We start from the raw sequence: 17,512 nt of genomic DNA, 5'->3' as shown, positions 1-17,512 counted from the left end.
GTGGCTTCTGCTGCTGCAGACACCCCAGGAGGGCATAAGGGGCATGTGCCCCTGGATCTGCGTGCGGGGCAGGGTGGGCTGCCAATGCTAGCTGGGGCTGAGGCAGCACCAGGGTCTTCCCAACAGGTGCTGGACTGGGCTGTGCTTGGGGCGGGCAGCAGCAGCACTGGGAGGGGGGCTGCAGGGAGTGCTGCAGCCACCCCAAAATTTGCCATAGCCCCACCCCACATAGTCCTGCTCCCAGCACCACCTGTCCCAGGTGCTGCCCAACCCAGCTCCCCTGCTGGGAAGAGCCCCACACCATCTCAACCCCAGCTCACAGTGGCAGCTGCCCTGCCCTGCATGCAGATCCAGGGGCACATGCCCCCCATGCCTCCGTTAGGGGATGCTCACAGCGGTGGGAGCTGCCCCCTTCTCCGCACTCCCTGGAAAAGCCACTCATGGCTCTGTCCTGCACTTTGCCCCACTCGGGCTGAGCAGAGCCTGCCCCACTCCCTCCCTCACACCGGGGCCTTGATCTGCCACCCCGTGCCCCTTCCCCCACAACAGACTTACCAGTCAGTGCTACTTTCCAAGCCACTGGGCTGCACTCCTGGCCATGCCCATGCTGTGGCTGTGCACATGCACAGGGCATTTATTGGTCACAGGCAAAAAAGGCCGATTGCCAATACTCTCAATTTCCCATGTATTGGTGCCGATCCGATATGGGACTGATGTATCAGTGCACCTCTACTCTAAATCTCTTCTTTCGATTGTATAATGTGGTGGAGAATCTGCATTGCAGCTCTGTCAAGGTTAATTCATTTTCTCCCATGGGGATGGGATTTATGGGGAGGTATGTGGGGACTAGAAGCCCCATCCCTGTGGCCACCTTGGTTAGAGAGGTCATTGCAGAGTGACTCACTAAAAAGCATTGTTTTTCAGCAGATTTGCAGGATGACATTTGGAAATTCGAGTAAGAGCTAGTGCTGATCATTTTGACATCAAATCCCCAGGGCAGAGGCCTCAAGAAGAGCTGTGGGCAGTCTTTCTGTGGCAGCAGGTCTCCTGAGTGAGCTGTGCTGCCATAAGAGGCCTGGGAGAGTGGAGAAAATGTCTGCATACTTTGGGACATGAGCATGGTTGGAAGGGCATAGCCTCTGCACTCTAGCTGCCTGTGGGCCCATGTACCCCTCTTTCCTGGTAGGATGGTGAGCCAAAAATGTCTTAAGTCTACGGAGCAACTACTCACCTTTCACAAGTTTTTGCACAAGAGCAGAGCCGGTTCACTCCTTATTGTCTGTTTGTGTTCTTGTTTGGGGGATAAAGGCCAGGCTGTGGTATTTAGGTCTTAAGGATGTGGAGAGGCATCTTACTGGATTTTAAATCAATGGGGCAGCTTAAGCTTTACCTTTGAAAATCTGCCTTCAGTGTCAATGAAACCTTGGTGTTAACAGTATGTAAAAAAGCCTCTAAACCCCCAACTTTGCAATTCCCTAATCTCCCCTTTCTCTTACACTATAAAAGTGAGCAATGGACTTTTATTTTTTTAGAAAAAATATTTCAAACCAAATTCTCTCTTGCTCTGATGCCCTTGTGCCAGGTTTTTTCCTTAAGCAATTTTATGTGGGTAAGTTTTTAACCTCTGAAAGTAAGCAGTCGTTTTATATACCGTGGCAGACCCTTTCTGGGCACGGCACAAATGGCTGCACGTTTTGCCCTGGAGTGCTAGAAGGGATAATGGTGCAAGGTGCTCCTTCTCCCTCACACTCTTGGCTGCTTGTCTGGCTGTCAAGATGAAGATAAAAGTCCCCGTTGGATGGATGACAATGTGTGAGTACACAGAACTCCCATACAGTGTACTTCTGTGTCTTGAGCTTTGTACTAATCATAGATGAAGTTTTAAAATATAAGCCAGATTCCAGAGAAGCTAGAATGGAAAGGTAAGCTTACAGCTTCAGGCTTCAGCTGACCCCCGGCATGTGCTCTGGACAGAGGCAGGCAGTTTTCATCTCGTTCCCTCAGAATTTCCATTATGTCCCAGCATAGGGGGACTGATTTAGTGGGAGGCTTCTTCCTGGCCTGCTTTTCAGGCAGTCTTAGACCCTGAAGCCCACCCTATAAAGAGGAGGTTGTAGCTGTTTTTCATCATTGCCGCTTGGTCCTCTGAGGACTTTTGTAGAGACTCTGGAGTGAATCTGTGCCACTAGTTTTATAATGGAAAGAGTGGAAATGTGAAAATAAACTGCTGGAAGTATCAATTGGCAGACAGCAGTACTAGAGCTAGAGCAGGGTGCTGTGGCTTGAGCATGGAGCTAGGAGACAGGATGCCTTAGTTCCAGTCCTGGCACTTGCGTGTCGGTCATGACAAACTCGTGTGGAAGAGGCATTTGGCAGCCAATCATTTCTCATGCTGGTTTTATGGGGATTCATAGCTATAAATGGACGAGTGGTAGAAAGAGGTGCTCCTTAACTGTATAAGCAAGGGATGGAATAGTTCTCTGTGCCCATTAGCAAGTCCCCTAAGCATTCAATAAAGAGAAGTGCAAAGTCCTGCACTTAGGAAAGAACAGCCCCATGCACCAGTACAGGCTGGGGGTGGCTGGCTAAGCAGCAGCTCTGCAGAAAAGGACCTGGGGTTACAGTGGACAATAAGCTGAATATGAGTCACCAGTGTGCCCTTGTTGCAAAGAAGGCAAACGGCATACTGGGCTGCATCGGTAGGAGCACTGCCAGCAGGTTGAGGGAAGTGATTATTCCCCTCCATTTGGCACTGGTGAGGCCACAACTGGAGTACTGCATTCAGGTTTGCTCCCCCCACCCCCACTACAGAAAGGTTGTGGACACATTGGAGTCCCCTGTACTAGCCATACAGCTGGGTTTTGATCCTGAACTCCCAGCTGCTCTACTCCGTGAGCTCCTGTTTTTCTTCAGAGCAGTAAAGGGCCAGCATACATGGAGGCTTGGACCAACTAGGATCCCTTCGCACCAAACGCAAGCCAACTGTTTTATGCCTGCTTTTGAAAATGTACATTCCCAACTAATTTGACATTGGGCAGAAACAATGTCTACAGAATCAATTTTTAATAAATGTAAACGAATAAATTATAAATGACAAAAATATCACTGACCCGTTAATTATTAATCAAGTAATTACTTAAATTAATAGTTTTAGTGCAACACTGTGATGAAGAGTTTTGCTGCCATCACACCACATGCTTGTTAGTAGAAAAGTGAACCTGATCTGTGGGGAACCCTGGCATGGTGGATAGGGCAGGTGCGGGGGCAGGAACGTGGTAAGTGACATTTGAGGGATTAGTGGCCCCACTTTTATTTCTTCCCGTCAGGTCTTGCTCTCTTAATGTTGTCTGAAGTCTTCTGGTATTCATTGTTTTACTTCAAGCCTGTTGAAGAGAGATTATTAGGTGAGAATCTCAGCCCTCGTATTCAGAGAAGAGCCATGTTCGTCTGTCCCTCGCAGTCGCAGAGAAAAATCTCAAAGAAAATTGTGACTCTCCCTCCCCACCACAAAAAGAGGCAGAAGGTAAACATTTTGACCCCATAATCCCTGCAAATTTATTAAAACCTGGTGATTTGGGGGTTTGAGTTGTGAAATCTTGGGGGTCAGTAGTTCTGCCATTGCTCAGAATGCCTCTCTGGAGACTAAGAAATTATTCTGATGAGCATCATGGAGAGGCTCGTCCAGTTCTCCAGGTGAAGAGCTGGTGGCTGGGGTTTCTGGAGTGTCTGGACAGAAATGGGGGTGTCTGTAGATACCTAAACACAATAAACTATTTCTTTCCCTCTCCAAGGAACCCAGAAAAGCATATCCTGGCATTGTTGTCCATTGTTGTGAGTCGGCTGCCTGCATTGTTCATTTTCAGTCTAAACAAAGGGATCCTTAATATCATAGTAAAATCAGTATACAGCTGGAAACTCACCCTTTGGCATTTTGGCTAAATATAGCTGAGAAAGTCTTTAGCAAAACCAACAGCAGCACAAAAACAGAAATAAAACTGACAGGTTACATTCAGAAAGCAAAGGAAAGTAGGGGGGGGAGAATGTTGGATCAGGGGTTAAATTGACCCGTAGGCCCACTTGACTGGAATTGGGACCACAGCCATTCTGGGGGCACCAATCTGCTACGGCAGGCTTGAGAGCAGCAGGAGTAAAGGGGGACGGCAAAAAAGTGGACCCTATGGAGCATGTCACAGCTCAGCATGTGCTTAGCATCTGCTGCGTGCTGCTGCTGAGCGAAAGGGATGCAGCGCAGCCAGTCAGGGCACTGGAGGGAGTGAAGACGGAGCCGGGAGGAGAATCTGCAGAACCAGGCAGAAGGGGCCGGTGTTTTAGGTCAATCCTGGATCTCTGTCCTGCTCCCCTGATGCATCTAAAAAATAAGGGGTGAGAATAGTGATGCTAGGGGATAGTAGGCTCAGCATCTTAAAGCCTGTGGGTACTTTTCGACTTCGTTCAGTGTGGATTTGATCTAATGTCTGAAACTTAAATCCTTGCCAAAAAACGTTCATTATATCGACAGTGGAAGATACGTAGAAGTCTGAGACCGGGGAATATGAACTGCTGAGAACGTCCCAAGTCTCTGAGCCTGGGTCAGAGTCTTCTGACCGGTCTTCACTTTCTTGAACTCTTCAGTGTCTTCCAGAAATCAGTGAAAACGGGACTCCTCTCCCCCACCCTCCCCCCACAAGCTCTGGCAGGCAAGTGGTGTCTGCTAAGGCTCATTTCATCTCACCACAGATTCTCTAGTGCTGTTGAATTCCCCTGTTGAGTTGCTTATAAAAATAATCACTTGTAGACTGAATGGTCTGGAGGTCCCTTGCAGTGTAAACCATGCTGTCCTGCCATCTTTTCCATTTCCCTTCCCCCCCTTGCCTCCCTGAGAATGTCTGCTCTGGGACATGCCTGGACACCGCCAACCCAAATCATGAAAGGCCCCAGGGTACTCGGCGCCCAGCTATCCCAGCGCAGTGCTTCAAGACACATGACCCTCTGTTGCTGCACAGTCATATACATGTCTGCAGATCTGGCCTCAGTCTAGTCTTGTAAAGGATACACATAATTCTTGCGGTTTACAGACAGGCGATGTGTGTGCTATCGTTTCCCTAAATTGCTATGTATTTATTCATTACCCTGTTCCTTTACTGAACAGCATACCTCTTTGTTTCGTTGCAGCCCGTGAACAAATCAAATGTCAGTTTGCGCGCGCTGCTAACGCATGCAATTTTCTAATGCTCCTCGTAGAAACACGTCACAAGCAAACTTGTTGTGTAGGGCTTCTACCTGAAGCCAAATGTTCTTGTCATTTTCTTTGAAATCACCTGGTGCTGGGAAGCATGTCTTCCTCTGACCGACTCCCCACAGGTGGAGTTTGTCTGTGCAAAGCTGGTTACAAGGGAAAACTGCTTCTGGATGCAGGAGGTGCTTGGAAGTTTTTTTCCTGGAAGCTAACAGCCCCCTGAAACGCCAGCCGAATCCTCACAACATTGCTCCACTCTGGTTTTGGGGTGGCCGTTAAATCTTTCAATGCTTTGTGAGCTTCCCCAGCCACAAATTTAGAAGTGAAGAAATAATGCTGCAGGCAATCCACAGAGGCCTGAAAACTCGCCTTTTGTTTTCAATACAATAACAATCCTGCACTACATTAAGCACAACCTAACTAGAAATCCTTTATCCCAGCCTCCCTGCCTCCCTCCTCTGTTGACAAACATTCGCCTTTTCTTGTACCAGAAACCTGGAGAGTAGCCACTGGATTTCCTTCATGCACCTTTTTAAACACAGAAGAAAGGCTCCCAATGGGTAGAAGATCAAAGCTGCAGCCTACCTGTAGGAGCTCGCAGAACTGCTCTGTCACCAGGCAAATTTAATTCAAAACAAGTGCAGCCTCGAACATCAGCTGGTGTATCCCTGAACTTCTGATCGTTTCCAGTTTAACCGGGAAAAACCCAGGCTTCGGTGTAGCTTGTGAGGGTGCCTTCTGCAATTAACCCTTTAGTTCCTGACCTAATATCTAACACTTACACAGCATCTATTTAGTCTATAGCATCTGAGATAAATGGCCCTGATTGTTCCTAGTAAAACAGTTATTACAAGGGAAAACAATGGCATAAAGATTAAATAAAAAATGAATTCAACTTCTGGAGGTTTCTGGACTACTGCATTGCATAGAATAAACATGGCAAGGAAAAGCAAATTGCTTTTCTTGGTGGAGTTGCAAAGATAAAGATTGAAGGCAAAGTGGTAGACATAGTTGGGGTTTAGGAAAGCATTTAATATATTTTCCTAATTACTTCCAACCACCTAGGATACAGACTTTGCACAAGTATTGATGTTGGCCTTAATGATAATAAACAACAGACAATGGTAAATAGCAAAGTATGGATCCAAGCTGGGGTTGCAGAGTTTGTAGCAGACATAGCACAGCAGGGAATTGTGTTAGATCCAGTCTTACTTAATAATTCCATAGTTAATATAGAAATAAATGAGACATTAATTACATTTGAAGATGATACTAAATTAGAAAGAGTGAGGAACTTCTGATTTAGGAGTGATAGCGGAGAACAAATTACACATCAGCTGCAAGTACAATGCAGCCTTTCAAACCAGTGCAGATTTGGGCGGCAGACACAAAGGTATCCATCATGGGCAGTAGCAGCCGGATTGTCACAGTCAGTTCAGGGCAAATTGTTATCAGAGCTATTGATGAATTAGGAAGTTCCAAGAGCAGTGAAAAAGATAAAGTGGGCTGAAGAGTTTAATTTATGCATAAAGGTTAGAAAAAAGATCTTTGCATATATCTATTCACCGCTACAGGCTTGGGACCAACTGGCTAAACAGCAACTCTTCAGAAAAGGACCTGGCGGTTACAGGGGATGATAAGCTAGATATGAGTCAACAGTGTGCCCTTGTTGCCCAGAAGGCTAACTCATACTGGGCTGTGTTAGTAGGAACGTGGCCAGCAGATCGAATGAAGCGATTCTATTCAGCGCTGGTGAGGCCCCATCTGGAGGCCTGTGTCCAGTTTAGTGCCCCCCACTACAGAAAGGATGTGGACAAATTGGAGGGTCCAGAATAGGGCAGTGAAAATGGTGAGGGGCCTGGGGCACATGACTTATGAGGAGAGGCTGAGGGAACTGGGCTTATTTAGTCTGGAAAAGAAAAGACTGAGGGGATTTAATAGCAGCCTTCTGCTGCCTGAAGCGTGGATCCAAAGAGGATGGAGCTGGACTGTTCTCAGCGGTGGCAGATGACAGACCAGGGAGCAATGGGCTCATGTTGCGGTCAGAGGACTTTAGGTCGGATATTAGGAAAGATTGTCTCACTGGGAGGGCGGTGAGCACTGGAACGGGCACCCAGAGAAGTTGTGGAATCTCCATCCTTGGAGGTTTTTAAGGCCTTGACTGGAATGATCTAGTTGGGATGGGTCTGCTTTGAGCAGGAGATTGGACTAGAGCACTGGTTCTCAATCTTTTTTGTACCAGGACCCATCTGTAATCATCAGTGGCCTGTCCTGAGCCAGTGCCCTTCCCTGCCAACCCACTGCCTCCCATGCCCAGCTCCCTACTGTGTGGGGTAGGGGCTGGGAGCCAGGGGGTGGTTGTGTGGCATGGAGGGCCCCATGCAGCCCCTTGCAGGCTGAAACTCTGCCAGACTGCAAGGGAAAAGTCAATTTCCCACATTTTTCATTTGTTTTTGCAACCCTTTCATATATTCTTGCGATCCACTTTTAGGTCATGACCCACGGGTTAAGAAATACTGGGCTAGATCACCTCCTGAGCTCCCTTCCAACCCTAATTTTCTATGATTCTATATTATAGATTGGCTAAAGAAGGAGGAAATATGTTTGTGCACAGTGTAACTTGGGAACTATGGTTAGCTAAGGGTAGAGTTGATGCAATTACTTTAAGAGCATAAGTGCCAAGAAGGGAGAATATTGCTTCTTGGTATAGCTAGAAGTACAGGAGACATAGCTAAATTAAATCTATGGGGAAACTTTCTGACAGTGAAATCCAAAGGGTTGTAAAATAGTGTTATAGGTAAATAACAGGACTCCCAATAGCTGGGACATTTAAAACCACACAACACTGTAGCAACCCTGCAGTAGGGAACAGTGCTGCCTTGTCAGGGAGATGGACTCAGTAGGTCTTTTCTGTCTATTTCTTTTATAATTTTGCAAGAATACACAAATGTGTTACTTCTCAAGGAAGGAAAAACTAGAAGTGTGAAGAAGAGGGAATGCCAGCCAAGCAAATGCCCAGGTCTCTTCCCGTGGAGTACGTTGTTCAGAACTTTAAAGAGACCAAGACTATGTTCTCATGAAAAAGGAAATTTTTCTAACATTTTGGTCACCTTTATACCTAGCCAATTGGATATTTGGTGTCAGATCTAAATCCTTTTTCTTTGCCAATAAATAACTTCTCTTTATCTGTCTTTCAGTAGCCAATACATTGGCCACAGCACTGCAATTTCAAATGTAATAGCTACAGAAACTTGGATGAGCCACTCATAGCTCTGCAAAACTCAATTGTCTAAAATAGAGGTGTCAAATACATTTGGCCCCATGGGTCAGATAGGTGGCATGGGGGCAGTCCATGGGTCGGATCAGGCCCATGGACCCTTTCTCAATCCCCTTTCCCCAGCATACCTGAACTGGCAGCTGCTCCCACCAGTCCGGGACCTGCGCTGCATGCACCATGAATCTTAAGAGTGGCTAGTTTGGGCACTGCATGCAGCATAGTCCAGCTGGAGTGATAGCTGTGCTGCATGCAGTGGCTGCCTTAGCTAGAATGCATCATTGTGGTCCCTGCCTTGATGCTCCAGGACTGCACTGCATGAAGCACCTGGTCCAGCCTGACCAGGACTTGTGCTGCATGTGATGCCTGTGAGCACTGTGTGCACCATGGGTCCTGGACTGGATGGAGCAGGTGCAGTATGTGGCAGTTCTCAGTGGGCACCACGTGTGGTGCTATCTGGTTGCTCCAGGGTTTGCACCTCACTAGTGCAGGTCTCAGACCAGCTGGAGCAGCCACCGGATCAGCTATGCCAAGGGAAGAAGAGGAGAGCGTCCATGGGCCTGATCCAGCCTGGGGACCAGCCCTACGCCCCTCATCTGGCCTGCATGCAATGGAGAAGGGGAAAAGGAAGGGGGAGGGGGAAGCAGAAGAGGGTCTGTGGGCCAGATCCAGGCTGTGCCCTGCATGGGTCTGATCAGACGCAGGAGCTGGATTGCGGGGCTCCATGGAGCCGTGTTTGACACCCTGATCTAAACCATTCAACATCAAAAGCTTAGATGGACTGAGATCTGTCTGGCTAAAATTAGCTAATTTAAATTACTTCTCTAAAACATAAATGATTTTTCACTAATGACAGCCAACCTGGGGAAAAACCTATTGGCTAGCAACTCATCCCAGAACAGCAGTTCAATTCTAGATGAGCTATACATGGTAAACAGGGATTTTTTTTGCATCGTCAGCAACCCATATCCAGATCAGCCAAGCGTAGTCCACTGCAGGGCAAAAGCGTCTTAGACATTTCTGCAGTCAGGATCATGGGCCTCATTTGCAGCCCTTATTCTGGTCAATGAGAGTTTTGCCTGAGGAGCAACTGCAGGATAGGGCCTGACTACAAATATGTGTCTGTACAGATGTGTGAGAGTTGCATACGCTTGTATACATGTCTCTGTTTGTGTATATGTAACATTGATCGTCGTGCACCTGTTTGCATGCGTCATAGAATTAAGGTAATGCATTAATCTAACATTATGCACCTTGAACGAATATAACTGAATTAGATGGAATGTTTTTAAAAGTCTTGAGGGTGTGATGGAAATCTTGTCTCTTTCTTTTGCTCATTTTTTTTCTTTTCTTTTTTTCAGAATAAGTCGTCTGTTTAACGGCACAGAGCCTATTGTCTTGGACAGTTTAAAACAACATTATTTCATTGATCGAGATGGTGAAATTTTCAGATATATATTAAGCTTCCTAAGGACATCTAAATTGCTACTCCCAGATGACTTTAAGGTAAGGGAGGCCATAGTGCACAATCCATTTTTTCCTATTCAGTCATTTATTTTGGTGCGGGTCGGTTTGTGTGCTTGACCCAAACACACTTAACTAAACGTTGCTGTTTATTGTTAGAATTTTTTGCACTTGTGTATTACACTGGGGATGCTATCATTTAATAAATGGACCAGTGGTTGTCATGGATACCATAAAAAGTTAAACGATGAAGCTCACGGCTAAATCAGTTTTTCTAAACTAATTTTATTTTCTCACATTTTTAGCTTATTTATCAGGGTATAACAACAATTAAGAAGCGGCACCAGCAGCTAGCACTTACCATAGCTTAATGTTCAGCATCTTAAAGAAATGTTTTACATTTGATAGTTACAGGAATTAAAGTTGCAAAAATCTGTTTCTTATTGGTATTAAAATAGCAACGTTAAATAAACCCATGAGGATTTCTATTAGATGCATCTAGCGAGGACATTTGGATTTCAAGGAATGATCCCTAACTCAATTCGTGAAAGGCAAAATGGTCTCAGGGGGCTGGAATTTATTGAGGGGATTCTGTGGAGTAAATATGTTAACTGCATCTTATTTTGCTAATTTTGAATTTTTGATTAGCATGATTCATTTTTCTCATGATGTTACATTTGTTCCTTGTAGCGCTGTGTTTGGATTTACAGAATTAATGCTATCTCTATACACATGTATTAGAAAGAGAAGACAACAGCATCCCAAATGTAGGTGACAAGTGTCAGCTAGAGATCTGACTCTACAGTTAAATGATACTTCCTCCCCATTCAGGAGCTGCATGTCTCTGGCAAAAGAATCTGCCTTAGCTTTCCAGTGAGATTTCAACTTTCATGCAGGGCAAGATAATAAGTCTTGGCTGAATCATTCCTCAGATGACTAAGCTTCTTAGATGAGGATCATTACTAGATTTTGAATGGAGAGAATAACTCATCTCCCTCCCTGAAAGCCAACACTTAGCCCTATTTGCACAATTAAGGGTTGGGTCTTTTTATATAATGAGGATATGCTTACATGGCCACTACATCAAAGAGTTTATCATTTAAATTGGACAGAAAATGCAAGGCAGACACACAATATATAGTGTGGAAACTGGGATCGGAAGATACAGTTCAATATAGGGAAGTTTAGTCTCTTGTGATTATTTGCTATAAAAGTTTCGTACAAGAAATGTGGTCTAGAGGAGCTATTCGGAGGAGTGGTTGCTTAATTCAAGGAGCATGGAGAAGGGGAGAAAAGCTGGAGGGGACGAAGCAGGGTGGAAAAAGCAAAAAGGCAAGTGGGGGAAGTAAATGAAGAGAGGCAAGTAGGAATTTTACAGCACCAGAAAGCTGCAGACCCAGAAGTTCTTTTGGATGGTAAGAGAGAGGCGGGGAAGGGAGCCGAGTGGAGAAGTATCTTGCTGCAACTGGTAGGTGTTTTGGATAAATGGGTGGGTGCAAAGCAGAGGCGACAGTCCTTCATAAGAGGTGATAATATTTGTGAGAAATGGTCATAGTATTGGCTGAGACTTAGGAGGATGGATTTTTAGAGAGGCTTTGAGACAGGAGCCAACAGGATTTGGCAAGAGCCTGGATGTGAGAACATCAGTTCTCATTGTGAGCATTATTTGCACCGTGAGACTGTGGCAGAGCTGGGGGGTGTGCTCAGGACAGAGTTCAGTCTGCCCTTTGGACTGCCAATTTGGGCAGGGTTAGTTCTGGTTTATTTTGATCCTCCCTGAGAGAGCATTAGTTAAAGTAAACCCCAGGGTAGTGAGGGCTCGGGAACAAAGTAAAGCATTGCTAGGTAGGGAGTAACTAAATAAAAACGTGTAGAAGAACACACTGCAAAGCTGTATTAAAACTGCATTGTAAACGGATTTGACTTCACAGAAATCTTGTAATTTTACCAGCGTGATTAAAGTGACAGAAGACAACAATCAAAGGCTGCAAATGGAATCGTTTGGTGTTTCTAAATGCAAAACACTATTTAAGGTATAAAAACCTGACAGGTTTTCCAGCGAGACTTGCATTAAATGTTCTTTATGTCAAACAAAGCATTATCAAGCGTTTTGAATATTTATTAGTTTTTTACCCCTTAATTTAATCAAGTAGTTTATTAGCCTGCAGGTTCAGCCAAGTTGCTTTTCAACTTGAATTGCTGCTCAGCTGGTTATTTTGGAAAGTTTGGGATGTTAGTACCACACCAATGTTTTTGTGTTTGCTATTTAAGTGTTGTTTTCAGATGGAGTTAACACTGAAATTCAGAGAAAGTGGAGTATGTGTTCCTAGGCTAGTGATTCTTTATTATCAAGTCTGACTGGTGTGTTTACAGTGAATATTAACTACAGATCCAATTACTAATAAGCCAAGACATGAAAGTATTCTGCAGCTGACAGGTCTCCCTCCTGAGAGCAACATTCCTAACAGTTTATGCAGTTTTTATTTATTTATTTTGTGGCTCTTATATACAGCATAATGAGCCTTCAGACACTATAATGGTTGTGATTAATTTAATGCAATGATTAATTTAATTACCAGTATAATTAAAATCCAAAAGTTATCATTACAATTCCCTCCTTGCCTCAGCATGGGGAGGTGGAGAGCAGGTAGGAAGCTGGATACGGATCTCCAGCCCTGCACCAGTTTAGCCACAGTGAGTCACATCGCCCTAGGGACTGCTCTAATGTAAGCCCTCAGCCTCCTGTCCCTAAATGAAAGATTGACACAGCATAGAGGAGCCCTCAACCCTCCATGTCCCCTGTCCCAATCTGGCATGTTCAGAAAGGGGTGGCTGAGGCGGCAGGGTTTATCCTAAAAGGAAGAGCCTTTCTGCTATGGGAATTTCCCCACTTCTTTTATAACCAAAGTTTGTTGTCTTTACACTGCTCAGGGCTCATTATTTACCCCACAAGTCCTCAAGCAAAATGGGAAGACTATTGTGCTGGGTCTTATACATCCATATTCCAGAGTCAAGTCTGGCCCAAAGGTCTCTACATTTAAATAGGCAGCACAGGGGCAGCGTGGGGGAAAGGGAATATTAGTATTCCCGTTTTCCGGATTAGGTTGTTGGTCACAGAGATACGAAGTGACCTGTTGTGGGTCACATCCACATCTGGTGAAGCCAAGTGCAGCCTGAGCCACAAAGCCAGCCTTCCTCATTCCTCAGCCTTGTGTGACACTGGCATAACCATATTTAAGGATGCTCTTATCAGGGTGATATGTGGCTGAGCATGGATGACCGGCCAACTCTTTACTCACAGCCAGCACACCTTTACTCCACAAGCAGTCCCACTGGCTTTGATGTGGTAATGGGAGCAGATCCCAACCCTGAAGCCTCTCCTCCTCTCTCCTACTGCCAGTGAAATATAAAAGACACAAAATACAAAATGTGCATCTTAGGGTGGTTCTGACTCACAAGCACGCTGCCAGCCATATCTGAGGAAGTCAGCAATTGAGTGCACAAGCTGCAGTCTCCGAGTAGGTGCAAGGTAGTGGAGAGTCAGGCAGTCATTTGGGTTTCCTTTGTTCCTGATCTTTGTGATGTTCCTTCCTCTGCCAAAAACTTATGCCCATTCATTAGTGATGCTTGGTTCACGAGGCAGAGAAAGGCTACAGCTCGTTAAGTTACAGGAACCAACTGCTGCTCATTTGTAAGGAATGGACTAACTTGGGCTGGCTCTGAACTAGCTGTCTAGCATGGACAAGCTTGCGCTGCCACTGTGCTGTGGACTCGAGAGGACTTCGGACTCCAGGGTTATAGTCAGGTGCAGCATTATATTCTCTGCAACAAGAGGGTTTTCTTTAATCTTCCTTATCTTCTTGCAGATGGACAGGACACCCACTCCCCTCACTGCTACTGCTGGAGTCGCAGGCATGAGGAGTGGCTGGACAGCTTCCCTCCACACTGCACGTGCAGTAGGAAGAGCTGTTTGTGCTAAGAGAGGGATCCTAAACATTTCCACTGCCTTTTCTTTCAGGTGGATTTATGCAGGACACCAGCTGTAAGACTGAACTACCGAATAGTTAAACACTGTGCTGTGTTAAATTCTAGCCTGAGTGGGGATGCAACGAAGGGGTCAGGAGGGCCTGCTTTCTGTCTTTGTGGGCGGGGGGGCGGTTTAATAAAAGAATTATGCATTATTGGTCCAAGCCCAAGAATTGAACTGTTGGGTGCACACTTTTGTACACAAAGTAAACCTTTGATTGTCATGAGTGTGTTTGTGCAGTCAGAAGTTGGCCTATAGTACTAACCTCACGTGAGCAAGGGTCTGTGGTTATGGAAAGGAAGGAGCCACTTTGAGTTTGAAAACTGGTTGCTGGCTAATCACTGCAGTCACCAAAACTGGAATCGTATCTTATTTGTGTTCTGATTAAGCAAAAAATGCGTAGGACCAATGGTGAGTAGTCAGTGGTGACGTCGCAAGTAGAATCTAGACTGCGGCTAACAAAAAGGCCAGATCCTGATTTAGTTTGTTACTATTTTTGTTACTGTTGGATCAGAGGACTCTTGAGGCCATGCCTACACTGGCCCCAGACCGTGGTAGTGCAGCACAGCACACCCGCTCTGTGTGGGCCAAACCTGGAATGGGTGCAATGTAGCCACCCTTATAGCAGTGCTGGGCACATGCCGCTAAGCATACCTGAGGCAAGGAGTTTATCAGTGAGTACTTATTGCTGCTCTTAAGGCAACTACCTCCCATCTGTTCCTATAATTACTCTAGGCAGGGCACACATGCCCATAAAGCAATACAGCTGTGCCTTTGTGATTCCAGATACTGAGGGTGAGCTCCAAAGCCCAGTGAGGTCAGTGCAAAGACTCTCATTGAACTGAATGGCTTCGCATCATTGCATTAGGACTAAATGAATGGCTCGTTTGGTTATACGGTGCTTTCTATTTCTGACAGTGATACTCTTGTGATTTCTTCCTTGGAATGCTAATATTGGCTACATTAACAGCATGTTCTTTAATAGTGACCATGAGCAAAAATAAACCCAGAAGTAGACTGAGCACCTAGAGGTAGATGCAGTTGATGGGAGACGTACCATTTCGTCAGAGAGTGCTGGAGAGGGCCATGTGTGGAGGGAGCTGTTCCTGCCTGCCTTGGGCATAAGGTTTCTAAGAGCCTTCTGAATGCAGACTGGTAATCCCTGTAGATTTAGACTGATCCCTTGTGTATTCAAATTCATGTTCAGGGAATTCTGCAAGTGTGGACCAAGAAGCAGGGCTGGCTCACAAAAGGGTGTTTACTTTTGAAAATAAATTCACTGTCGAGCTTCATTTCAAGAATGTTTCTAAATGGGAGAGAGTCCAGAAAGCGGTTCTGAAAGTACTTTCCAGACCTGTAGTCCGTGGTGTCTAACAAAGCCCCCACCACATGGAAGCACAGCTTTGCCATGGCTGGTCTCTTACCTTAGGACGGTTGTGCGACTCAGCCGTCTTCCCTCCTGTGGACCAGCACATAAATCCAGTTTCCATGTAGTACATCTCATCTGATATTGCTCAGTGCTGTTCCTGCTAACACATGTTATTTGTAGGTCTCCTCCTTCACTGCTGTCCTCATGTCTTCTCCCAGCCCCTTACCACTTACTCCTCTCGCTCTCTATGATTCTCCATCCCCCTTCCCTTCCCATTGTGTGCATGAGTCAACCTCAAAATGCAACAAAGGGTGCAGATACCCTGTGTGTAACTTTATACATCGGGGTGCTTATTCATTAGCCTACTCGTATCTCTTGGTTATAATCAGAAAGAGCATATCCAGCTGTAGCAACAACAGTGGGGTTGCAGTACCAGATTTGACCCCAGTCTGTTACCAGCATTGCTAAATACTTTACTTCAATACAGTCCGGCAGCAGCGGATTCTACAGGCTGATTTTAAAGTCACACCCTTTATCAGTGGTACATTCATTTTGATGTAGTCTATTTTCTCCTGGGTTATGGCTCTAGAGAAGTATCCAGAATTGTTTTAATGCCACTAGCTTTTGCTGTAAATCTCTTTAATTTCACTCTCATGAGTATGCATTCCCCTCCCATGCTTCTGGGGACAGAGCATCTTCTCGTTAGTGGAGCAAAGGACTTGCGGGTTCCATTTCTAGGAGCTGGCTGAAAAAGTAATCTGAGAAAGTTGCTAACTCTCTGTCCCACAGAATAGCATTATGTATGACAGTCATTTGAACAGGGATTTTTGAGGCATAATCGACTACAAGCCCTCTCATGGAAGGTGCAAAGGCCCAGGAGTTACTGTTATTTCTGGAATGGTTATTTTTGTTACATTTAGTTCTCCATTTTCCCCCTCTCAAAACTGAAGGTGGTAGTTGAGGTAGGAGACACAAGCTACATCCCCCTGTATCTCCCACTCTAATGAGCTGTAGGGAAGAATCTTAGCATCTGGATTAGATCAGCACTGCTGCTTCCCCTGCCTGCCAGGCCCCTTGCACCCCTGCACACTGGTGGTCTGGTTTGAGAAGGAAGAACAAATCGGAAACCTTTGCTGAAAAGTGGCTAGTAAGCATATGCTGAAATCATCCTTGTGTCCATTAGTTGAGCTGCTTTATTTACTCTAAAAGAACCAATCACATGATGGACAAATGGCTGGCAAAAATATATTTTGTTGTTTAAATCGTTAAAGCCAGCAGAGTCCACAACCAAGCTCCTGGCCACACGCATGCACCTTGCATTGTACTGAAACTGCCTGGGTTTTCCATTTCTCTGTTTTTAAGACAATGGCTGCCAAGGCCTTTCCTGGTTGCACTGCAGATTTGGCCTCTTGGGAGTTTTCACAGCTGAGTTTAAAGTCCACAGAAAAGAAGGGGCTAAAGTGAAAGCCTGAGCAGAGTTACTGCCGCATGGCTACACAGGGATGCATGTAATGCGGTAAAATGTAGGCACACATTTGGTACTGTATTGATTTGCAAATCCCCAAAAAGACAAGCATCTTGTTTTGAGAAGGCAGAATAAAGAAAAAAAGCTTTTTCCTCTTAACCAAACGGTTCAGAATCAGTTTCCCCATTTAAGACACGGCTGCCCTTGGCTGCGGGGCCCCTTGCCAGAACCTGCAGCCGCAAGGGGCTGTGCCCCGCTTGTCCCCTGCTGCCTGTGCCATGTTTAAAGGGCTCGATGTGGCCAGGGAGCCCCTTTCCAGCCGAGCACGGGAGGAAATCTTGGTTCTGCTCCTGCTCCAGCTCTGGGGAAGGAACCCAGGCATCCCTAGCATGTGCTGCCCCCATCCTACGCCCCCCACAGCGTAGCCCACGTGCACACAGCCCAGCCTTGACTACTTTATTTCAGTGAGTTTATACCGCAATTTTGATTTTTCAGCGGATCGAGGGGCCCCAAAACTATATCTTGCAGGGAGCCACAAAATTTGTGGGCCGGCCCTGATCAGCAGGCCCTGCTTACTTACAGCCAGTTAACTTGGGATTTCTTAATCAAAAAGAAAAGCCTTTTGGCATTGAACTTATGGGGTAGCAAATGTGAGAGAATGATTCAGTACAATAGGA

The 17,512-nt window shown here is 45.7% G+C and overlaps 1 protein-coding gene across 7 annotated transcripts in view; it reads left to right on the top strand.

Annotated features, from left to right (window-relative positions):
- KCTD15 (potassium channel tetramerization domain containing 15) overlaps positions 1-17,512 on the top strand; it is a 53,892-nt gene that overhangs the window by 26,269 nt on the left and 10,111 nt on the right. For 6 of the 7 annotated variants that reach the window (XM_090062598.1, XM_090062597.1, XM_090062595.1 and 3 more), the window contains exons 3-4: positions 9,872-10,016; positions 11,906-12,007. In XM_090062598.1, coding sequence (XP_089918724.1) covers positions 9,872-10,016; positions 11,906-12,007 — 247 coding nt within the window. The remainder of the gene's footprint in view (positions 1-9,871; positions 10,017-11,905; positions 12,008-17,512) is intronic. The other variant, XM_090062599.1, reaches the window with a different exon arrangement.

Source organism: Crocodylus siamensis, chromosome 9, assembly GCF_052110815.1.
Source record: "Crocodylus siamensis isolate JL-2025a chromosome 9, ASM5211081v1, whole genome shotgun sequence".
Classification (NCBI taxonomy): Eukaryota; Metazoa; Chordata; order Crocodylia; family Crocodylidae; genus Crocodylus; species Crocodylus siamensis.
This window is presented reverse-complemented; position numbering and strand designations above follow the sequence as displayed.